At 46.5% G+C, this 24,626-nt stretch overlaps 3 protein-coding genes and 1 long non-coding RNA gene across 6 annotated transcripts in view; 3 read left to right on the forward strand and 1 right to left on the reverse strand.

Moving 5' to 3' along the window:
* The window catches only part of LOC309399656, a 33,111-nt gene extending 22,921 nt beyond the window's left edge, over positions 1-10,190 (forward strand). The window contains exon 2 of the long non-coding RNA XR_014176550.1: positions 10,066-10,190. This is a non-coding gene — a long non-coding RNA (uncharacterized lncRNA). The remainder of the gene's footprint in view (positions 1-10,065) is intronic.
* LOC309399365 (uncharacterized protein) overlaps positions 1-20,616 on the forward strand; it is a gene marked incomplete at its 5' end in the record, with an annotated part of 53,639 nt that extends 33,023 nt beyond the window's left edge. Inside the window, 2 exons of the mRNA XM_081967101.1 lie at positions 14,590-14,944; positions 15,170-20,616. Of these exons, the coding sequence (XP_081823227.1) occupies positions 14,590-14,944; positions 15,170-17,610 (2,796 nt within the window). The 3' untranslated portion in view covers positions 17,611-20,616. The remainder of the gene's footprint in view (positions 1-14,589; positions 14,945-15,169) is intronic.
* LOC309399616 (uncharacterized protein) lies at positions 892-5,752 on the forward strand. Of its 3 annotated transcripts, XM_081967612.1 has the most exons (3): positions 892-1,177; positions 2,824-2,949; positions 3,063-5,752. In XM_081967612.1, exons 1-3 carry the CDS (start codon positions 1,169-1,171, stop codon positions 5,049-5,051), a joined length of 2,124 nt encoding a protein of 707 aa, XP_081823738.1. In that variant the 5' UTR covers positions 892-1,168; the 3' UTR covers positions 5,052-5,752. The 3 variants fall into 3 exon arrangements, with proteins under 3 accessions (XP_081823738.1, XP_081823739.1, XP_081823740.1); XM_081967613.1 differs by lacking the exon at positions 892-1,177 and having other exon boundaries at positions 2,732-2,953; positions 3,066-5,752; XM_081967614.1 differs by lacking the exon at positions 892-1,177 and having other exon boundaries at positions 2,732-2,953; positions 3,069-5,752.
* A 104-nt stretch (positions 20,617-20,720) lies between the features above and the next one.
* GPSM1 (G protein signaling modulator 1) overlaps positions 20,721-24,626 on the reverse strand; it is an 86,485-nt gene continuing 82,579 nt past the window's right edge. The window contains exon 14 of the mRNA XM_081967621.1: positions 20,721-23,216. Coding sequence (XP_081823747.1) covers positions 23,049-23,216 — 168 coding nt within the window. The 3' untranslated portion in view covers positions 20,721-23,048. The remainder of the gene's footprint in view (positions 23,217-24,626) is intronic.

The following is a 24,626-nucleotide window of genomic DNA, read 5'->3' on the forward strand; positions in this document are numbered from 1 at the left end:
CAATCACTGAATTTCCCCATTTCTCACAAAAGGCAGATTTTTGTATGTAGACTGCCTATGTCAAGGGAAGCTTCATTCATTAATGTAGCTCTGGATGAGCTTCCCTTTCTTTTGCCATGCTCTTTTGTGTTTTGTTCCATCATCCCAGGTGAGCCCCTTCCATGATTTCTCCTTAGGTGAGAAACCTTTTTGTGACTCCCAAAGTAATACAGAATCCAGGAGAGAGAGAAAAATCTGGTCCCCTTGAACAACTGCCAAAAGAAAATACTACATAGCTTAACGATCCAGCAGTTAGAGACCCAGAAAAAAAACCCCAACTTGGATCCTATCAACATTGCATGATTTCCTGTTTCCTTTTTCCAACAATGAGGTATTGATTTCTAAGAGGAAATTCACTATAAGGAACCATTGGCAGGAGATTCTCCTCCTTGGGTCCTCTTTAACTGGAGACGGTCTCCTTTTGTGCAAGAATTCCACATTCTTATATCCAGGAAGAAAATGTATCCATGCAGTTGCAATTTAAAAGAAGACTTGAGTGAGTCACATATGCAGAGTTTATTTATTCATTTGGATCGTGACTTTATTATTTCTGCAAATGAGGCAGAGAAGAAGATGTGGAAGAAAAGAGACTATTTGGAGCTCAGGGTTGGACTGAGGGGTCTTTGGAGCTCTCTGAGCCCCTCCCCCTTCCAGCCACGGGGACCCCTCCGTCCTCTCTTCCCCCAACAACAACCCTGTGAGGTGGGCTGGACCGAAAGAGGGTCTCTTGCTTTTTTCCCCTGTGCCTCCATTACTGGACCCCACTGGCTCCCCTTTATAGCGGCTCTAAGGTCTCCACCCCAGAAGAGCCCCTGACCTCCCCCAGCCTCAATAGGGGGGAAAGAGGGGGGGAGAAGGACCCCAAACATCCATGGGATTCCTCCGCCCCCACCTCCGCGGGGAACCATAGCAACCATCCACCTAGCGCAGGGGCCATCTGGCTTGGTGAATGAAGGCGGGCGCCGATTGGTCACTCTGGGGAGTGCGGCGATTGACAGGAGGAGTCCTTGGGGCGGTCCCTCCAAAGGAAGAGGCGGAACTTATGGCGAAAAAAGGGTGTGAAGCCTCCACTTCCGGAAACAAAACGGGCAACGAGAGGGCTGCCTGAAACGGCGACAGAGGAGCCCGGATGACACGGGTTTGGCGCAGGGGATGCTGGGATTTGCAGTCTCGGAGGGTCTCGGTAGAACGGGGGCGAGGGGGGCTGGGACGGAGCCTAGTCTGGGGAGCGAGTCCGGGAAGAGGGAAGGAGAGGAAAGAGTAGAGGCAAAAGCATTAATTTCCTCCGCTCCTTTTGATACAGGAGAATAAATAACATAACACTTCAACTTTCTACTTTTATATAATACATACCTTCTCTAATATCAAATCTAATTGGCAATACCTAAAATCAAAGTTTTTTCCCCATCTTAAGCACAAAGTCCAAAAGTGGTTTCCAAATTAAAAACAAAATTATGTTCAGTCCGTTTAGCCCCCTCTGCTAACTCCATCAGCTTTTGCAGCCATTATTGTCCATTGAGGGAATGACAGTTTGATCATTTGCTTACTGATGTGTCTCTTGGACTGAATATTATATTTCTTTACATGACCCTTAATCAACCATTTTTGCTTTGCTTGAATTTCTTGGTGATTTGTATTTGTATGTTCAGGTGAGCAAAGAAGCCCATTTAGAAAGGTAAAAGTCTCCCAAAGGGGAGGAAATTCATCTCTTTTCAGCTCCAGACCAAACTGAGAGCACCTGGCTTTAGAAGCAACAATCCCACATGATTAAAAATAATCAAGGCCTAATTAAATGGAAGAAGGAAGGGAGCTGGGGGTTCTCTGGAGCACATCTTCACCCACCTCCCCTTTCCTGAGAATAGAAATTGAGTTGAAGTTTTGGAATACAACTCTGATAAATTGGCTACAAATAGAGGGAAGCTTCCCCAGAGCCCAGGAGCCCCTCTGAAGACTGACCAACCTCTTGGGTGGCATCTTCACTCTGGCAACTGAGAGTAACTGGCAGTTTAGGCTGCATGGATGAGGTCATGAAGCCATCAGGCAAAATGTCTGTAGGAGGCAAGGAGAGAAATCACTCAAGCTGCCCATTTCTCACAAAAGACAGACTACACAGCTTAATGGAGGGGGGGGCGCAGAAGAAAGGGAGTGGGGGTGGGAAGTAGAGGAGGGGCAGGGGGTGGAGAGAGGGAAAGGGAGGGGGTGGGTTGAAATAGAGGCAGGGAGAGAAGGAAAGGGTGGGGCACTGGATGAGAAGGAGAGGTGGGGGGAAAGAGGGAAAGGGGTGGGGGAAGGGAGAGGGGTGCAGAAAGAGTGGGTGGGGAGCACCAGAGGAGGGGCAGGACAGACGACTCCCATTCCCCCCCTCACCTTTCCACCCCCTCCCCTCCTTAGGCGCTTGGTGGGAGTCAGTCTGGACTCCCCCCCCCCCCCCCATTTAGGTATCCCCTCCGAACAAGCCTACGGAGGGAAGGCTGCTTTCCCCCCACTCCCTTAGAGAAACCCTGCCTCGAAAAGGGACCAGATTGGAGGGAGGGGCGAACTAAGGCAGGAAGGGCGGACAGGCTGCACTGGAATAGCAGCGGAGGGCGGAAGGGAGCGGATGGGAAGAGCAAGAGGCGGAGGGCGGAGCCAAAGGCGGGAGGAGCCCAGACGCCGAACAGCTAGAGCGGCACGTCCAATAAGGAGCGAGGGGCGGAGTTACAAAACGGGCTCTGCCAATGGGATGCCGTAGAAGGCGCCGCATGCAAATATGCACCGGCCCTGAAGAGAAAGTTGTATTCCCAGGTGACGCAATCGGAGAAACATACGGCAGCGACAAGGGAGGAGAGGAGGAGGTCCCGCCCACAGCTGCGCAATCAGAAGAGCGACGGAAAAGATCTCCGATTAGACGACGGAAGTCACCGGATGCAGGTAGGTCGCGGGGACTGCTGGGAGTCACAGGCAGTGGGGGGGCGTAGGCTTCGGCCTGGGCCTCCCCTGCGGGGAAAGGCATGCAGCCATCACCCGCCCCTCTCTCTCCCCAGCAGGAGGACGGAGGAGCCCGGCGGGGGAAGGAAGGAAGGAAGCACCGCCCGAGAGGAGGAGGAGACCGGGCCCCGCACAGCAGCCCTGCCCGGTCCCGGCGCGGCTTCCACGGGAGACGGAGGGGAAAGTCCGGAGACTCCGAGGCTGAAGAAGGGATGAGCCTAGTGGGACCCCGGGAAAGGGGGCAGCGTGGAGGGCGATGCGGGAAGGAGGAGGCGGGCGGAGATCCCGAGACGGTCCTGAAGGGCGGAGGGTCCTTAGGAAGACCCCGGAATCCCCAAAGGATCCAGGAGGGAGGAAAAAAATATCAGTGCCCGGAATGTGAAAACACCTTTGAGAGAAATGACCTTCTTCAGAGCCACCTGAGGGTCCATTCAGGAGAGAAACCATTTAAATGCCCGGAGTGTGGAAAGAGCTTCAGTCAGAGGAGCTACCTTTATACACATCAAAGGATCCACACAGGAGAAAAACCTCATAAATGCCTGGAGTGTGGAAAGAGCTTTAGTCGGACAGGCAACCTTTATATACATCAAAAGATCCACTCAGGAGAAAAACCTCATAAATGCTTGGAGTGTGGAAAGAGCTTCAGTGTGCGGAGCAGCCTCTATAAACATCAAAGGATCCACACAGGAGAAAAACCTCATAAATGCCTGGAGTGTGGAAAGAGCTTCAGTCAGAGGAGCGACCTTTATACACACCAAAGGATCCACACAGGAGAAAAACCTCATAAATGCCTGGAGTGTGGAAAGAGCTTCAGTGTGCGGAGCAGCCTCTATAAACATCAATGGATCCACACAGAAGAAAAACCTCATAAATGCCTGGAGTGTGGAAAGAGCTTCGGTTGGAGGAGCAGACTTTATACGCATCAAAGGATCCACACAGGAGAAAAACCTCATAAATGCCTGGAGTGTGGAAAGAGCTTCAGTCGGAGGGGCAGCCTCTATAAACATAAAAGGATCCACACAGGAGAAAAACCTCATAAATGCCTGGAGTGTGGAAAGAGCTTCAGTCAGAGGAGCAGCCTTTATACACATCAAAGGATCCACACAGGAGAAAAACCTCATAAATGTCTGGACTGTGGAAAGAGCTTCAGTCGGAGAAGCAGCCTTTATAGACACCAAAGTATCCACACAGGAGAAAAACCTCATAAATGTCTGGAGTGTGGAAAGAGCTTCAGTCAGAGGAGCCACCTTTATACACATCAAAGTATCCACACAGGAGAAAAACCTCATAAATGCATGAAGTGTGGAAAGAGCTTCAGTCAGAGGAGCACCCTTTATATACATCAAAGGATCCACTCAGGAGAAAAACCTCATAAATGCCTGGAGTGTGGAAAAAGTTTCAGTGTGCGGAGCAGCCTCTATAAACATCAAAGGATCCACACAGTAGAAAAACCTCATAAATGCCTGGAGTGTGGAAAGAGCTTCAGTCAGAGGAGCCACCTTTATACACATCAAAGTAGCCACACAGGAGAAAAACCTCATAAATGTCTGGAGTGTGGAAAGAGCTTCAGTTGGAGGAGCCACCTTTATAAGCATCAAAAGATCCACTCAGGAGAAAAACCTCATAAATGCCTGGAGTGTGGAAAGAGCTTCAATCAGAGGGGCAACTTTTATGCACATCAAAGGATCCACACAGGAGAAAAACCTCATAAATGTCTGGAGTGTGGAAAGAGCTTCAGTCAGAGGAGCAACCTTTATACACATCAAAGGATCCACACAGGAGAAAAACCTCATAAATGCCTGGAGTGTGGAAAGAGCTTCAGTCAGAGGAGCAGCCTTTTTAAACATCAAAGGATCCACACAGGAGAAAAACCTCATAAATGTCTGGAGTGTGGAAAGAACTTCAGTGAGCAGAGCAGCCTTTATAGACATCGAAGGATCCACACAGGAGAAAAACCTCATAAATGTTTGAGGTGTGGGAAGTGTTTCAGTAGGAGAGGAACTCTGTATATACATCAAATGATTCACAGGAGAAAAACCATATAAATGCCTTGAGTGTGGAAAGTGCTTCACTGAGCATGGCAGCCTCCATAAACACCATAGAATTCACACAGGAGAAAAACCACATACATTTCTGCATTGTAGAAAGACCCTCAGTCAGATAGCACAGCCTAACAGACCTCAAAGAATCCACTCAAGGGAGAATTCATGTGGGGAAAATATGATAAATATGTCTGTGTGAGAAGACCCTCAATTACACTGTATCTGAGGAATTGAATTGAATTGTATATTTAATTTGGCCAAATGTGAATAGACACACTAGGAATTTGCCTCGAGTGCACAATCTCTCAATTTACAAAAAAGCAACAAATAAAAATATTCGTGATATTTATAATAATTCCAATAGGAGGAATTATTTATCTTTACTCCAAATGAGTAAAGAAGATATTAAGAAGAGTAAATAATAACTGCCAATTAAGAGACTTTCTCGGGCTGAATAATAAAGGATTTTTTCAATTGTGCCTGGTACACGATTCAACCGACTGACTTTTTCAGAACAGACTTAAGTGACTCATGATGCCGTTTCCCCTGTGAATGTCCTTTTAATGCAATGCTCATTTTAATATTATGGGATGTTACTGTCAATGTCTCTTATGTAACTGTAACTGCACAGGATTATTTCTTCCATGCAACGAACTCTTATTTTGTATTTTTCTTACTGTATGGAGTATAAGATGGAGCCCAATTCTGTGTCCTGAATTCCTTCTTTTCATTGAGGGAAATCTCTTTGCTACAATAATAAGTTGCCTTTAAAAGGACATCCCACTTGATGCCTAATTGGTGCAATTGTGGCATGGCTGAATCTAGGGCTAATTGGCCTTTATTGTGGATGTGAAAGTTTCTCCCTGTCATTGTTTGATATAATCTATATGGGTTTTCCAAATATCAGTGCCATGTAAGACCATCCCCAGACAATTGGATTTTCTCAGTGGTTCTGTTGTCTTCCAGCAGAAACGGCTACAAGGGACTCTCAGGTCCCATAGATAATCTGGTTTGGGGGAGGGGAAGGACTGGGTGCATTCCTCAGTTTATATCCCTTTTCCTGCTTATCCTGTACTGTGATGTTCCTTCCTGGGAATGAAAGTGGGGAGTGATGCAATTGAGAGCCATCTGTTATGTCTCATCACTGGAGCTTCCAGAAAGCAATGCCTGAGAAGAACTTTTTCTCGTTTTTTCATCTTGCAGTTCTCAAAAAAACTTCACACCCGCAGATTGGCTTATCCTACACCGGACTGAGGGGAGGGGTCTGTAGTTGTTTTACCCTGAAGGCATTGCACAGGAATCCTCAGATTAAGTAGGAGGTGGTCAGTTGACCTGTTAAGGAGTGGAACTGCTCCTTAAAGAAGGTGGAGGTCAAAATACAGCCCTGGGAGAAAAAGTTTCTGAAAAGGATGGTTAGCACATTTCATCCAATTGCTGAATGAGAAACACCCTTTGTACTGTAATTTCCAAGTTCCTCATATTGCTTTCTTCAAAATGGAATCAAATGTTGATTTAAAATCAACATAGGCTGCATGCAGTCATTCTCTCCCTGCCATTTTAATTTCTTTCAATTAGAAGAAAATTTACTTGTAAATCAAAATTTACGCCCTGGATCAGTTTCAACCGATTTCACAGTAAATTGAGATTATTTGGTAAAAGGGTAGGCCTACTTTTGCCATAGTTCATTCCCCCTTTCCCCATGGGCCACCCATGCTCCACTTTGTCCCTCTATCACTTCTGCTCATTTTGTTATGGGAAGAAACCAACCATGCTGGGAAATCTGGTTGGTATGTCCTTGCGGTGGGAGTAATTTCTCACGGGAAGTAACAATGCTTGGATGCCATTTCCCCCAACCGTTGTATTCCATCCCATTCCTTCCCCTTCTTTATCCAGGTGGGAGTGAAGTAGGTGACAGTGCTAGCCAGTCTTGACATGCTGACCCCTCCCCAGACGAAATGTGGACCTGAAAGAAAAATAAGCATAAATTCAAATTATTACTTGATTAATTGTGTTTTCAGGTGGACAAAGAAGGTTCCTTGTTTCTCTCAAATTCAGGTAATCAAGTTATTTTCATCTCCACACCAATGTTGGTGCCTGAGTTTGGAGATTAAGACTTTTTTTTTTCAAAAAAAATTATTGGTTTTTTAAACATTTATAGGGAAAAGGGTAAATGGAAGGGTGTACAAATTTTGGCAGTTGCAAGTGTGGCAGGCGCCCCCTCCCTCCAAACTCATAAAATACATCTAAATATAAAACATTAGTACATAGTCATATAAAATCAGCATATTAATTCTATAAAAAATTTCAATCAGTTTATATATTATAACATATAATCTACATATAATTTCATTACTACTTTCGGTCTGTTTATAACAATGTGGTTTTCTTATTCATTTTTGTGATCTGAGCTTTCTTGGTATTGTCCCTTCTCCCCCCGCTGGCAGAGCTCCGGCCCCTCCTGTGTCCTGCATATCCGTTGTAGAGTCTTCTGTTTTTTCTAGGTTCGCTTTGTTTTTTTCCATAAAGGCCTGTGCCTCTATGGGTGTATTGATTCTAATTCTTGTCTCCTCCCAGAATATCAGCATCCCTTCAGGCATCAACCATCTAAACCACACCCCCTTCTGGTATAATTTATTCGCCAATTGCGAATAATTTTTCCTTTTTTCCCTAATTTTTTTGGGGATCTGCTTCAAGATGGTTATCTCCCTGTCGTGATATGTCAATGCTTGCCCCCTTTGTACACCCAGAATTTCGTCTCTTGTGCTTTTTCTAAGAAACTTGATATGAACCTCCCTAGGTACATTGTGTGTTCTGGCATAAGCTGAATTCACTCTGTAGACCAGATCTATCTCCCATTCCATCTGTTGTTTTTCTTTATGTATGTATTCAGCTAGAATGTTAGTCATAATGTCCCTTATATTTTCCCCATCTGCTTCTATAACATTTTGAAATCTAAGATAAAAGGACATTCTCTCAAATTCTGTTTTCATTTGCTGGATATCAAGTTCTTCGTTTCCCTTCTGCACTGCTTCTACCCCCCCTCTCACCTCCGCCACCCCACCCTCCACAAGGTCCAGTCTCTGTGAGTTCTTGTAAATTTGGACTTGATTCTCTTTAATTTCTTCCTTCGTTTCCTTTAATTGTTTCTTAATTTCTTCCTGGCCCTGTATGAGTTGCTGAAGCATTTGTTGCAAATCCAAGTTTGGAGATTAAGACTTGATTTAAAATGATCAACCAATAATTAAAAATAACAGAAAAAAGGGCTGGATTTCCCAGCCTGCAGGAGCTCTTCGGACACCAACCTACCTCTTGGAGGGCATCTTCACTCTGATAACCCTTTCGGGAGAGGGGGCGGTCTATAAATACGAATAATAATAATAATAATAATAATAATAATAATAATAATAATAATAATAATAATAACCGGCAGTTTAGCCTGCATGGATGAGGTCATGAAGCCACCAGAATTCCCTAAGAGATGACAGGCCTCCCTTGGCATCCTACCAAAGGTCTCCTGTTCCACTTTTTACAAGTACACCAATGTCAAGAAAATGTCTGCAGGAGGTGACCAAATCAATCACTGAATTTGCCCATTTCGCACAAAAGGTAGATTTTTGTATGTAGACTGCCTCTGTCAAGGGAAGCTCCAGTCATTAAATGTAGCTCTGGATGAGCTTCCCATCGCATTTCCTTTCTTTTGCCATGCTCTTTTGTGTTTTGTTCCATCATCCCAGGTTATCTCCCTCCATGATTTCTGCTTAGGTGAGAAATCTTTTTGTGACTCCCAAAATAATAAAACAATTCAGTAGATAGGAAAAAAAATCCTGTCCCCTTAAACAACTTCTGCCAAAGAAAATACTACATGGCTTAATGAGCCTCTTTTACCCAAGTTCCAAAGGTTGAGGGATTCAGTAGTTAAAGACACCCAGAAAGAATCCAATGGGGATCATCAAATGACATGATTTCCTTTTTCCAACAATGAGGTATTGATTTCTAAGAGGAAATTCACTAGCAGGAACCATTGGCAGGAGATTCTCCTCCTTGGGTCCTCTTTAACTGGAGATGGTCTCCTTTTTTGCAAGAATTCGGAATTCTTATATCCAGGAAGAAAATGTATCCATGTAGTTGCAATTTAAAAACAGACTTGAGTGAGTCACATATGGAGAGTTTATTTATTTATTTGGATCCCGACTTTATTATTTCTGCAAATGAGGCGGAGAAGAAGATGTGGAAGAAAAGAGACTATTTGGAGCTCAGGGTTGGACTGAGGGGTCTTTGGAGCTCTCTGAGCCCCTCCCCCTCCCAGCCACGGTGACCCCTCCCTCCTCTCTTCCCCCAACAACAACCCTGTGAGGTGGGCTGGACCGAAAGAGCGTCCCTTGCTTTCTCCCCCTGTGCCTCCATCACTGGACCCCTCTGGCTCCCCTTTATAGGCGGCTATAAGGTCTCCGCCCCAGAAGAGCCTCTGACCTCCCCCAGCCTCAATAGGGGGGAAAGAGGGGGGAAAGGACTCCAAAGCCCAAAGGGAGCCCAACGCCCCCACCTCCGTGGGGAACCATAGCAACCATCCACATCGCGCAGGCCTATCTGGCTGATTGGAGGAAGGCGGATGCCGATTGCTCGCTCTGGGGACGTTGGCGATTGGCAGGAGGACCTTTTAAGGCGGAGCCTCCAAAGGAATGGGCGCGACATCTGGCGGAAAAAGGGCATGAAGCCTCCACTTCCGGAAAAGAACGGGCAACCTGGGAGCTGCTGAGAGGGTCTTTCTCGGAGAAAGGGGGGGGCAGGGAGCCCGAGGCGTGGCTGGGCGGCCAGGGAGGGAGACGGGACGCTGGGAGGGAGGCCGTGTCCGCCTCCAGCATGCCCGGAAGTACCTTGAGAGGCGGAGGCTTCGGGCTCGGCCTCCCTGCGGGGAAGGGGACGCAGCCGTGACCCGCCTCTCCTTTTCCCCTGCAGGAGGATGGAGGAGCCCGGCGGGAGAAGGAAGGAAGGAAGAGCCGCGTGAGAGGAGGAGGAGGAGGAGGAGAGCGGGTCCTTCCGATGCGCCCTAAAAACTTGGCTTTTCCAGCAAGCTGGCCTGGCCTGTTAATTTTAACTCATTTTTAAATGTATTGTCTTATAAATTCGGCTTTTTTTTTGGGATATGTATTTAATTTCTTTTTAACTTTTGGGATGTGTGTTTTTTAATGTTGTACGCCGCCCTGAGTCCTTTGGGAGAAGGGCGGCATATAAATCCAATTTTAAAAAAAAGAATGTGGAAAGAGCTTTACTGATGGTGAGTCCTTCATCCACATCGAAGACTTCACATGTGGGAAAATGCTAAATATGCCTGAGTGTGTAAAGAGCTTCAGTCAGATATATGTCTGAGTAATTCAGCTGAATAATTTGTTTAGTCAAGTGTGATTAGACATACAAGGAATTTGCTTCCGGTGCAGAAGCTCTCTGTGTACACGCAAAGTCACAGAATAATGATAACAGAATAACAGCAGTGGATGGACCTTGGAGGCCTTCTACTCCAACCCCCTATTAAAGCAGGAGACCCTAGATCAGTGGTCGGCAAGCCGCGGCTCGCGAGCCACATGCGGCTCTTTACACACTTTAATGTGGCTCTTCTGTGTGCTGGGCGCCCGCTCCCCTCCCTCCTCTCAGGCACTTCAAAACAAACGCCCCTTTCCCTTTTTTCTTTTCGACCTACAATGATTAGGGAGGATCCTGAAGTCGGGCGGGGACGAGAAGCGAGGAGGCAGAAAAAGAAACGGAGGCTAAGGAGCTTTCCCCCCGCCTCCTCCCAGCAAAAATCTAACCGGGGAGCCGGGCGGGCAGTAGCAAATTAGCCGATCACGGCGCGTGATCAGCTAATTTCCTACTGCCCACCGGCTCCCTGATAAGATTTTTGCGGGGGGGGGGGGGGGGGAGAAGCTCCTTGGCCTCCATCTCTTTTTCTCCCTCCTCGCTTCTTGGGGCTCCACCAATGGGGGGAGCAAGGCCCGCCCAGCGCCAGGCTTTGGCCTAACACAGAGGTCTGCAAAGTTGGCTGTTTTAAGACTGGTGGACTTCAATTCTCAGAATTCTGGGAGTTGAAGTCCACCAGTCTTAAGAGCCAATTTTGCAGATCCCTGCCTGGGCTAATATGATTGATGCCCTTGGTGGACTTCAACTCTCAGAATTCTGGGAGTTGAAGTCCACAAGTCTTCAAGCTGTCAGGTTTGAAGACCCTGGGTTTTTTTTCTAAAGGGTTAGGGGTGCAAGGGTCTTGCAACTTGACAGCTTTAAGACTTGCACGCTTCAATGCCAGAGTTTCTGAGCCAACATGACTGGAGGAGGAATTCTGGGAGTTGAAGTCCACAAGTCTTAAAGCTGTCAGGTTTGAAGACCCCTTGGGGTTTTTTTCCTAAAGGGTTAGGGATGCAAGGATCTTGTAACTTGACAGCTTTAAGACTTGCGTGCTTCAAATGCCAGAGTTTATTGAAACTAAAAACAGTGTACCATCCTATGTATTTTCGGTTTTAAAAATATGGCTCTCAAAATAAATTTCAATCGTGGTTTTGGCGAGATTTGGCTCAGTTGAAAAAAAAGGTTGCCCACCACTGCCCTAGACCATTCCAGACAAGTGCCTGTCCATTCTTTTCCCCCCGTTTATTGTTTTTATATCAAACGTTCCAGTTCTATATTGAACCCTCTATTGTCTAGGTACAAAGGTGTTAAACTATAAAAATCATGACAATCGTTGCAATCATATCAATATACATATAGTAGATAATATCAATCATTATTGTAAAAAGTAATATCTTCCATATTGACATCAAGTGGATAACCAACAAAGTATTTACTAATCCACTTTAAATCTTTCTCATGTAATCCACATTTTCTCATATTTCCAACCATCTAACATTTTGTGGACTAACCATTTGTAAAACAACTCCCGTGTTGTCTTTTTCTTTCATTTTTAACCTTAACCTATCCATTTCTGCACATTCCAATATTTTTTAAATTATATTCTCATCTCTGGAGGTTTCTTCATTTTTCCAGTATTGTGCATATGCAATCCTATCTGCTATTACAATATGTAGAATACACGTATATTGCCTTTATTGTAATTTCCTGGTAGCATGCCCAACAAGAATATCTCTGGTTTTAGGTCTGTGTGCTGTGTTATCACAGCTTCCAGCCATATATGGGTTTTATTCCAAAACTTCTTTCCTTTTGGACATGCCCACCACATATGATAATACGAACCGGGTATTTGGTTACATATCAACAATTAACAGATTTATCTTTGTACATATTCGCTATTTTTTCAGGTGACAACAACCATCTCTAGAACATTTTATGAAGATTATAGTTTCCATCCCATAATTTCTGCCATTAACCTAATTCTATTGCATAGCCAAAATTCTTAGCCCAAGTTATCATTGTTTCTTTTACTTTTTCCTCTTTAAACTTAATATATTTAATTATATCATTAATTTAATACTTATTATTTATATATCCTTTTAATTTGAAACAAATGGCGGTTCAGTCTATTGTAAAAAACATCTAGGGATGAAGCACCCACAAGTGTGTGATCCTGTTGCTTCACATTTTAGGCTTCATCATGAAATGATATATTAGCTTTTACCATGGCAGTCTGCACCTGTTTTTTACCCTGCAAGTTAAACGAAGTGTGTGTCATCCTTTAGCTTCAGATTTTAGGCTTCATCCTGAATTTGACATGACATATTAGCTTTTTTAACATGGGAATCTGCACCTCTTTTTTAAGTTTAAGAATGCATGTTTCCCCCTTCCTGACCAAGGCTCTTTATTTTAATATGTGAGAAGTTGCTTTTTCAGCCACTACACCACAGAGTATTCTGAGTGTCTGAATACACCTGCAACTTTCAAGAAAGGCACAAACCCAGCTAGGAAAGACTAAGACATCAATTTGTCACATGTGGACTTTTATCTGGAATCAATGTTTTCTGCTGTTCAAACTTCACAAGCAAACAGTGCATTTAATAGTTTGTTTTCAATTTTTATTAGTTTATCATAGCATAAAATACAAAACAAAGAAAAACACAAGTTTAGGGTAAAATAGTGGAGGAAGAGAGGAAAGAGTCCGGTAGAGGGGAAAGGATTAATTTCCTTGACTCTTTTAATGCATTAGAATAAATAACATTCAACTTTTTATTTTTATATAATACATAGTTTCTCTAGCATCAAATCGAATTGACAAAACCCAAAATCAAAGTTTTTGCCCCACCTTAAGCCCAAAGTCCAAAAGTGGTTTCCAAGTAGAAACAAAATTATGTCCTTAAATCAGTCCGTTTAGCCCCCTCTGCTAACTCCATCAACTTTTGCAGCCATTATTGTCCATTGAGGGAATGACAGTTTGTTCCTTTGCTTACTGATGTGTCACTTGGAATGAATGTTATATTTCTTTACCCTGTGAAAAAAAATGACCATTTTTGCTTTGCTTGAATTTCTTGGTGATTTGTATTTGTATTCACCTGAACGGTGAGCAAAGAAGCCCCTTTAGAAAGGTAAAAGTCTTCCAAAGGGGAGGAAATTCAGCTCTTTTCAGCTCCACACCAAACTGGGAGCGCCAGAGGAATAAACAACACTTCAACTATTTACTTTTATATAATACATAGCTTCCGTAGCATTGTCAGTTCCACAGCAAACTGGGAGCGCCTGAGGGGGGAGAAAGTGTGGGGAGCTTGGTGGGGGAGGTGGGGCAGAGAAAGGGCAGGACAAACGACCCCCATTCCCCCCCTCCCCTCTTTAGGCGCTTTGTGTGTGGGGGGGGCAATCACGTCCCCTATTGAAGTCTCCCTTCTGCACAATCCTGCGAGGGGAGAAGGAAAAGGGGCCGGGGGGGGGGCAACAAAAGAAGGGCAGAGGGTGGGGGGCAGAGCAGGGGAAGGGGTGGGTGGACAGAGAAAAGGGAGATCAGATGACCCACCATTCCCCCCCTCCCCTCCTTAGACACTTTGGGGGCGGGATCAGAACAGGCTGTCAGAGAAGCCCCGCCTCGAACACGGAGCAGCATGGGGCGGAAAGGCCGCCCTGGAAGAGCTGCGGAGGGTGGATGGGGTGGATGGGAAGAGCCAGCAGCGCAGGGGCGGAGCGAAAGCGGGGGGGGCGAGGGGGGTGAGCACAGGCGACGAAGGCTCCACTCCAGTAAGGAGCGAGGGGCGGAGTCACAAAGCGGGAACCGCCAATGGGATGGCGGAGAAGGGATCGCATGCAAATATGCACCGGACCTGAAGAGAAAGTTTATTTCCCAGGTTACGCAATCGGTGAATTATACGGGAGCGACAGGGGAGGAGAGGAGGAGGCCCCGCCCACATTTACGCACTCAGAGGAGCGACGGAAGAAGGTCTGGGGTTTGGCAACGGAAGTTCCCGGATGCAGGTAGGGCGCCGGACTGCGGGAAGTCGCCGGCTGAGAGGCTGTGCGGACAGGAGAGCCCTGGGAGGGAGGCCCGTGACAGGCGGGGGCCTGGGCCTCCCCTGCGGGTAAGGGGGCGCAGCCGTGACCCACCTCTTTCTCTCCGCTGCAGGAGGACGGAGGAGCCCGGCGGGGGAGGGAAGGAAGCGCCGCCCAGGAGTTGGAGGAGAGCTGGCTCCGGAGAACAGCCCTGCCCGGTCCCGACGCAGCTTCCCCGGGAGGCGGCGGGGAAAGGCCTGGAGGCTCCGGGGCTGCAGGAGGGATGAGCGTAGAAGTTTCCCCGATGCAAATGACACGATCTGACAGGAAAAGCGCTTTCTTCCCTACTTCCGCAATCGGACCAGGAGAGCTGCAGGGGGCGGTGCCAGGAGAGGAAGAGGCGGAGCTTGGCCGAAAACGGGACGGAGGCCGGTCTGGCCCTCAATTTCGGATACAGAGAAGCGACGGAGAAAGAGATTCTATTAAGGGTAAGCATGCGGTCTGAGGCAGGTAGGGCGCAAGGGAGTTGCCAAGAGGTTCCTCCCGAGAAGGGAGACATGTGAGCAGGGAGAGGTCGGGCGCCCGAGGCCTGGTCTGACGGGTGAGGGGGACCGTGGAGGGAGGCCCGTGGGAGGCGGAGGCTTCGGCCTGGGCCTCTCCTGCGAGGAAGGGGACTTAGCCGTGATCCGCCTCTCTCTCTCTCTCCCCTGCAGGAGGACGGAGGAGCCCGGCGGGGGAAGGAAAGAAGCGCCGCCTGAGAGCAGGAGATCCCTGTGCGGCTTCCCCGGGAGACGGCGGAGAAAGGCCTGGAGGCTTTGGGGCTGCAGGCGGGATGAGCCCAGGGGGACCCCGGGAAAGGCGGCTGCCTGGAGGGCGAGGCGGGGACCAGGAAAGGGGCGGAGACTCCGAGACGGTCCTGGAGGGCGGAGGGTCCTTTGGAAGACCCCGGAATCACCAAAGGATCCAGGAGGAAGAAGAGAAATTTCTTCAAAGACACCTAAGGGTCCACACCGGAGAGAAACCATTTAAATGCCTGGAGTGTGGAAAGAGCTTCAGTCATAGCAGCAGCCTTTATATACATCGAAGGATCCACACAGGAGAAAAACCTCATAAATGCCTGCAGTGTGGAAAGAGCTTCAATCAGAGGAGCAGTCTTTATACACATCAAAGGATCCACACAGGAGAGAAACCTCATAAATGCCTGCAGTGTGGAAAGAGCTTCAATCAGAGGAGCAACCTTTATACACATCAAAGGATCCACACAAGAGAAAAACCTCATAGATGCCTGCAGTGTGGAAAGAGCTTCAATCAGAGGAGCAACCTTTATACACATCAAAGGATCCACACAGGAGAGAAACCTCATAAATGCCTGCAGTGTGGAAAGAGCTTCAGTCGGAGGAGCAACCTTTATACACATCAAAGGATCCACACAAGAGAAAAACCATATAAATGCCTGGAGTGTGGAAAGAGCTTCAGTGAAAGGAGCAACCTTTGTATACATCAAAGGAGCCACACAGGAGAGAAACCTCATAAATGCCTGGAGTGTGGAAAGAGCTTCAGTCAGAGGGGCCACCTTTATACACATCAAAGGAGCCACACAGGAGAGAAGCCTCATAAATGCCTGGAGTGTGGAAAGAGCTTCAATCAGAGGAGCAACCTTTACACACATCAAAGGAGCCACACAGGAGAGAAGCCTCATAAATGCCTGGAGTGTGGAAAGAGCTTCAGTCTGAGGAGCCACCTTTATACACATCAAAGAATCCACACAGGAGAAAAACCTCATAAATGCCTGGAGTGTGGAAAGAGCTTCAGCCAGAGGGGCAACCTTTATACACATCAAAGGAGCCACACAGGAGAGAAGCCTCATAAATGCCTGGAGTGTGGAAAGAGCTTCAGCCAGAGGAGCCAACTTTATGCACATCAAAGGATCCACACAGGAGAGAAACCTCATAAATGCCTGGAGTGTGGAAAGAGCTTCAGTCAGAGGAGCAGCCTTTATACACATCAAAGGATCCACACAAGAGAAAATCTTTATAAATGCCTGGAGTGTGGGAAGAGCTTCAGTCAGAGGAGCAACCTTTATACACATCAAAGGATCCACACAGGAGAAAAACCTCATAAATGCCTGGAGTGTGGAAAGAGCTTCAGTCATAGGAGCAGCCTTTATACACATCAAAGGATCCACACAGGAGAAAAACCTCATAAATGCCTGGAGTGTGGAAAGAGCTTCAGTCATAGGAGCAGCCTTTATACACATCAAAGGATCCACACAGGAGAAAAACCTCATAAATGCCTGGAGTGTGGAAAGAGCTTCAGTTGGAGGAGCAACCTTTATACACATCAAAGGATCCACACAGGAGAGAAACCTCATAAATGCCTGGAGTGTGGAAAGAGCTTCAGTCAGAGGGGCACCCTTTACACACATCAAAGGATCCACACAGGAAAAAAATCTCATAAATGCCTGGAGTGTGGAAATAGTTTCAGTCTGAAGAGCAGCCTTTATATACATCAAAGGATCCACACAGGAGAAAAACTTCATAAATGCCTGGAGTGTGGAAAGAGCTTCAGTTGGAGGAGCAACCTTTATACACATCAAAGGATCCACACAGGAGAGAAACCTCATAAATGCCTGGAGTGTGGAAAGAGCTTCAGTCAGAGGAGCAGCCTTTATACACATCAAAGGATCCACACAGGAGAAAAACCTCATAAATGTCTGGAGTGTGGAAAGAGCTTCAGTCGGAGGAGCGAACTTTATAAACATCAAAAGATCCACCCAGGAGAGAAACCTCATAAATGCTTTGAGTGTGGAAAGAGCTTCAGTCGGAGGAGCAACCTTTATAAACATCAAAGGATCCACACAGGAGAGAAACCTCATAAATGCCTGCAGTGTGGAAAGAGCTTCAGCCAGAGGGGCAACCTTTATACACATCAAAGGAGCCACACAGGAGAAAAACCTCATAAATGCCTGGAGTGTGGAAAGAGCTTCAGTCAGAGGAGCAACCTTTATACACATCAAAGGATCCACACAGGAAAAAAACCTCATAAATGCCTGCAGTGTGGAAAGAGCTTCAGTCAGAGGAGCCACCTTTATACACATCAAAGGATCCACTGGAGAGAGAAACCGAATATATGCCTGGAGGACGGAGGGTCCTAGGGAAGACCCTGGATTTCCCAAATGGATCAAGGAGGGAGAAGAGAAATATCAGTGCCTGGAATGTGAAAATCTTTGAAATCTAACAATCTACACAGGAGAAAAACCTCACAAATGCCTGGAGTGTGGAAAGAGCTTCAGTGAGAGGATCCACCTTTATAAAGATCAAAGGGTCCATTGGGAAGAAAAACCACATAAATGTGTGGAGTGACAATGAGCTTCAGTCAAAGGGGAAGTCTAGATATCCATCAAAGAATTCACATAGGAGAAAAACCATATAAATGTCTTCAGTGTGGAAAGAACTTCACTAGTACTTCACACCTCTGTCAACATCAAAGAATCCACACAGGAGAAAAACCACATAAATGTCTTGAGTGTGGAAAGAACTACACTCTGTTGCCAAAAGTATTCACTCACCTGCCTTTACTCGCATATGAACTTACTACAAGTGAAGTCCCATTCCTAATCCTAGGGTTCAATATGACGTTGGTCCACCCTTAGCAGCTATAACAACTTCAACTCTTCTGGGAAGGTTCTCCACTAGGTTCAGGAATGTGTTTATGGGAATTTTTGACCATTCTTCCAGAAGCGCATTTGTGAGGTCACACACTGATGTTGGACGCGTTTACGTGGGCTACCACTTTGTGGCTGACTTGCTGTCGTTCCCAAACATTTCCATGTTCTTATAATACAGCTGACAGTTGACTGTGGAATATTTAGGAGCGAGGAAATTTCACGACTGCATTTGTTGCACAGGTGGCATCCATTCACAGTTCCACGCTGGAATTCACTGAGCTCCTGAGAGCGACCCATTCTTTCACAAATGTTTGTAAAAACAGTCTGTATGCCAAGGTACTTGATTTTATACACCTGTGGCCATGGAAGCGATTGGAACACCTCCTGATTCTGATTATTTGGATGGGTGAGCGAATACTTTTGGCAATATAGTGTATACTGAGCATAGAAAGCTCCATCGACACCAAAGAATTCACGTGGGAGAAAAATGATAAACATGCCTGAGTGTGAGAAGATCTTCAGTCACAGTGTGTATTTAAGGCATTGAATTCAATCGCATATTCAATTTGGCCAAGTGTGAATAGACACGCTAGGAATTTCTCTCGAGTGCACAAGCTCTCAGTGTACCTACAAAGCAACAGAATAAGGATATTCATGATAATAATTGTAATAATTACAATTGGGGGGTGGGTGAGTAAAGAAGATATTAAGCGTAATTAATAACTGCCAAATAAGGGACTTTCCCAGGCTGAATAACAAAGGACTTTTTCAATTGTACATGTTGTTTCAACCTCCTGAAATTGTACTTTTTCAGAAGAGACTAAGGTTCACTCATGATGCCGTTTCCCATGTGAATGTTCTTTTAATGCAATGCTCATTTCAGTTGTTATGCTTATAGTTATTATGGGGTGTTACTGTCCATGTCTTTGATGTAAATGCAGGTTAGCAGGATGATTTCTTCCATGCAATCAACTCTCTTTTTCTACTTTTTCTACTGTAGGGGGTATAAAATGAAACCCAGTTTTGTGTCCTGGATTCCCTCTTTTCATTGATGGAAATATCTTTGCTACAATCCTCTAATAAATTGCCTTTAAATAATCATCCCACTCAGATCCTAATTGAAGCAAGTGTTCCCTGGTTGAATCTAAGACTAATTTGGCTTTTATTGTTGTGGGTCTGAAAGAGCTTCTCCCTGTCATTGTTTGATAAAATCTATGTTGGTTTTACAAATGTCGGTAGAGACTCTCCCCAGATACCTGAAACTCCTGTCAGTTGGATTCCTCTTCCAGCAGAAACCGCTACGAGGGACTCTTGAAGGCCAACAAACCTTTGTGAGATACCAGCCATATTCTCAAAGGGACTCCACCCTTTTAGCCCTAAACCCCTGGCTTTTCCCCAGGCGCTGGGAGATCAGACAATGAGAAGTTGGCATGGATTGATGCCAGTCTTTTGTTCGTTGGTTTTTATTTTCAATGTTTTATGTTTTTGTGTTGTATAGTTTTAAAAACTGTTTTTTGTGAGCTGCACAGAACTGACTGAAAGATGGGCAGTTGTAAGAATGTTTTAAATGAATAAGATTCATTAGGGAGCTCTTTGATTTCACATTAGGTGCAGAGACTAGGTGTTTCCCAGTTGTCAGACTGTGAAAGCATTTCTGTGCTTCTTCATCAGCTAAATGATTAGCAAAAGATTCATCTAGTTCCCTGATGTCAGACTCGATTTCATTCAGGACCGCATCATGGTTGGGTTTGACCTGTGTGGGGGGTGTTTTCAGGGTAGGTGTGGTCATGTCATGGTCACTTCTGTTGGGGGAACCTGGGGTGGCTAAGTGACCAAGGCAGGAAGACCCTCCCTCTCTCATTATAATCTTCCTCCCTCCCTTCTTTTTCCTTCCCTCTTCATTCTTCCTCCTTCCCCTTTCCTTATTTTTCCTTCCTTGCCCTCTTTTCATCTTCTTTCCCTTTCATGTCCCTTCTTGCATGCTCAAATGCAAAAGGGGGAACATTTCTTTTGCTTTTAGTTTTTTTTTGCTTACGCACTGCAAGTGAAAATGGAGCTGTGGGGGGCACATTTTTCCTGGCAGAGGACTGCAGGAGGCCGTCACCACTGAAAACGGGGCCCAGTAGGGCTGCACACATCCCTGCACACAGTGGGCCATTCCTTTGTTGTTTCCAGGACACCCCCATGGGCCATATACAAGCACCCTTGAGTTGATACCCCTGATCTAGTCCCTCTGATTGGGTAGTCCGGAGTATACACCTATGGCAATCTCATTCAGTTTTCCTTTCATATTAGCCCAAGTGCATTCAAGGTGGTTTTCTTTTCTTTTGCATTTCTACCAAGGTTTAGTGCAACTCTTCCTCCTCTTTTATTAGGCCTGTTTTGAACATTTTAAATCCTCCTGATTTCTTCCCACCGTATTTCAGTAACTGCACCAATGTCATCTTTGCTCTCATGTATTAAGACTGTTCACTTATTCTTCATACTTTGGGTGTTAATGTGTAACAAGATGTCCTTTTTTAAATTTTTCTTTCTCCGTCTGCATTAGTCCCGGAGGGTTGAGAAAATAATTTCCACAGAACTTTGCTCACAAAAAGTTTATTCAACAACTTTTATTTTTTCTCTCTACTCCGAGATCTCTGTCCTTTTGAATTAATTTGGCAGCTCTTCGACTTTTGAGGGGGAAAGGAATTAAAACTTTTTTGCTTCCTTCCCCCACTTGCCCTTTCGACAAATCACGAGAGACACATAATTCAAAAACAATAAGTTAGCGATACATTCAAGTATACCAGCCAAGATGATCACTGCAACAGCTTTTGTTTTCTTCTGGTCTGCCGCAGCCTGGAGAAAGGGATGGGCCTGGCCTTCTCCACCAGCTGACCTTCTCCTCTGCAGCAGAGAAGTGGGACTTTGGCCTCCCGGCACGGAGACCCTTAACTCTGGCACGAAGCAAAGGGTGGGGCTGCTTGCCCCAGCAGCCCCCATGCTCCTCACTGCCCATGGACTGAGGAGAAAGGCTTTCTGGATGTGGCTGTGTCCAGAAGGGAGATTTGAACCCTCTCGGAGTCAGGGCACATTTCCCACCACTGGAGGTTTTGTAGAATGCGATCAAAGACGCTTTTTGCTGAGAAGGCAATTTATTGGGAAGATACTCACCCAGCAACGAGAACAACCTCCCACCTCGGCCCTTCTGTTAATTAGCGGGATAGTCAACGGACGGGATGGAGAAAAGGAAGAAGAGCCAGCCTTTCACTGCAGTTGCCAGGATTTCTGAGCTGCTGCAGTTGGACTCCCAGGGCTACAAGTGATGGGGTGGTCCTTCCTGACCCCCATCTCTGGCCCATGAGCATGCAAAACTTTAAGGACCTCTGAAGGATCATGGGAATGGAGACCACTTGGGAGAGCGGCGCAAGGCAGCCTTGGTAAGAAGGCCTTGCCGCACACAGGCCGGGCACGCCTGACTGTAGTTGGGAAGGGATGGCAAAAGTGAGACGCCTTTGTGTGCTAGCACACCAGACCTCCCTACCCTAGTGGGCTGGAAACAAACTTTGTGATGCACTGTAGCATCTGCCATCCTGCCTTGGGCATTCCAAGATTTCTCCAGCCTTCCTAAGACACCCCTGGCACATCAAGTCTACCTAAGGAGCCATCACTTAACAAGCAGGAGTGCTGGGCTCGCAGGCTTTGAGCGAAGTGATCACATCCCAACTGGTGTTAAGAGCTGCGGTAACTCCATCCCTCCAACCATCTACCCCATCTCCAGAGAGATGCAGAATACTGAAGGTGAGTGACTAGCATGGAAAACACCGGGAACCATAAAACCTGGGTAGGCGTGGCTACGGTGGGGTCATGTGACTGGGCGGGAGTGAGCGACGTAGAGTTGGCCACGCCCACCCAGGTTTTGTGGCTCCCGGTGTTTTCTGTGGGAAACGGGCCCAAACGGCTCTTTGAGTATTTAAGGTTGCCGACCCCTGACTTACGATAACTTTATTGTCACTATTGAACGGCGTGGAGCCATTTACAAGTGGTGCCGGATCCTGTAATCGGGCCAGGGCTGGCCAGGCAGGCAGAAGGCCCATGGATATTTCTGTGCCCCAGTGGGCCCTGCAGCCGACGGGAAGATTTCTGCAAACGGCACAACCTGATCTCCCCCCCACCCCACCCCATCATCCCGCTTCTCCAGCTGTGCTTAATAACCTGTCCAATCACTGCGACTGGGAGAGCCGGGATTGCAGTCGCTGAGCAAAACAGCCACCCGACACGATTCTGAACCCAACTGCGGTCGTAAGTCAATTATGGGGTCCCACCCAATTTCCCCTGGCTAACAGAAACCGTGCATCTTGGCTCTGGATGTTTGCTTCCCTCTGTCTCCTCCCTAACACCTTTCCAACTAGCATCCGGTTGCACCTGAGATAAAAGGGCACCCCAAAACATATTTTGAAAGCAAGGTTTGCACACACACACACACACACAGTCACTGATTGTCATCAATTCATATTTCCGAGTCGGCTGTTGAAAGAGGCAGAGACATAAATCAATCTGTCTTATTTGGGGGTGGGGGGGGGTCAACCTCTCCAGCAGCCCCTTGAGGTGTGGCCCTCATCCAGATTTCCTTGGTGCAGACCTTCCCCTTCCTCAGTTCTTGAGCCTGGTTTTCACCGCCGATGTTCAAGCAGAGAAGGGGCCGCACACTTGGCGATCCCGCACACTTGGCCCACAGGTCCTTTGGCCAGGAGAAAGTGCCTCTCCATTCTGCTTGCCACTCTGGCCAGTGCCATGTTCTCCAGGGTGAGAAAGTGCCCCACCACCCAGAAATGCACTGAGTGCCACGGCCCAGATCTTCAGCTGCATCCAGAAGTCCCTCCCTTTCGCTAGGCGCTTGCTCTGGCTTAACCGAAGCTGGGCCTTTGCTGGGGATCTGGTGCTCAGTCCTCCGCTTGGTCTTCTTCGCCTGAAGCCAGGTCCACCCTTTGCTCATCCATGCGCTTGGCTTGGACCCGTTGGATGAGGCTGAAGAAATCCTCATCGGGCACCGTGGGGCCACGGGGGACGGAATGGGGTGGGGCACAGCGCTGGTCATCCAGGCGGGAGGACTGCAGAAAACAGGGGTGGATAAAAACCAACGATTAAAAAAAACAACCCTGCAATATTTACATTTTTGGCAAACTCATTCCATGGAGTTCGAAGCTCCGTGCAAGCTGAGAGAACAGGCGCTGCGTTGATGCATTCACCACAATTTCGCAGTAACCATGAGAGAAATCATAAAAAGCGCAGGGATATGCCTTTATGCCCTTGTTTTGCAAATCTACGCAGACTACAAACTGCAAGATTGTTTGAAGAGATATACATTTGTACCACAAAGTTCCAAGTGTGAGAAGGAAGGGCAAGCAGTAAAAACGGAAGTGAAACCACCTAAGCAGCTTATGAATATAATATTAAAGAGCCCCTGTCATTTCAGATCCAACATGGCAACACCTGTTAGCGGGCATCCACTCACCTGTTGCCCGCCACGTCCCTCACCTTGCTGTGTCCCTGATGCATCACCAGCCCTCCCATTAAAGTGAATGGGATGGTTGGTGGGTCAGGCAGTTGCTCTTTAAATATTACGATTTAACTCGGTTAGATTTAAATCCAAGGCTTTTTACTCGTGATTTAAATAGTGATTTAAACCGGGATGATTTAAATCAAACTCACCCTGGTAGAAAACAAAAGGAAAAAAACTTCAGGACTTAAGGGAGGGCCATCAAACCAGGTTCTTCTGCTGAGTTGCTCCTGGAGGTACCACTAGGCAGGGCTTCCTTGCCAGCCAGCTTTGCAGCGCTGTCAGAGGACTTCAGTGTGAATCAGTAAGAACAACAGATGGAATGGGAGATAGACCTGGTTTATAGAGTGAACTCAGCCTATGCCAGAATACACAATGTACCCAGGGAGGTACATATTAAATTTCTTAGAAAAAGCACAAGAGACGAAATTCTGGGTGTACAAAGGGGGCAGGCACTGACATACCACGATAGGGAGATAACCATCTTGAAGCAGATCCCCAAGAAAATTAGGGGAAAAAGGAAAAATTATTCGCAATTGGCGAATAAATTATACCAGAAGGGGGTGTGGTTTAGATGGTTGATGCCTGAAGGTATGTTGATATTCTGGGAGGAGACAAGAATTAGAATTAACACACCCATAGAGGCACAGGCCTTTATGGAAAAAAATAAAATACACCTAGAAAAAACAGAAGATCCTACAACGGATATGCAAGACACGGGAGGGGCCGGAGCTCTGCCAGCGGGGGGAGAAGGGGCAATACCAAGAAAGCTCAGATCACAAAAATGAATAAGAAAATCTCATTGATATAAACTGACCGAAAGTAGTAATGAAATTAATATGTGGATTATATACTACAATGTATAAACTGATTGAAAGTACCAATAGAATTAACATGCTGATTATATATGACTATGCATTAATGTTTTATATTCAAATGTATACTATGAGTTTGGAGGGAG

Source organism: Natrix helvetica (genome assembly GCF_964273705.1).
Source record: "Natrix helvetica genome assembly, chromosome: 15".
Lineage (NCBI taxonomy): Eukaryota > Metazoa > Chordata > Lepidosauria > Squamata > Natricidae > Natrix > Natrix helvetica.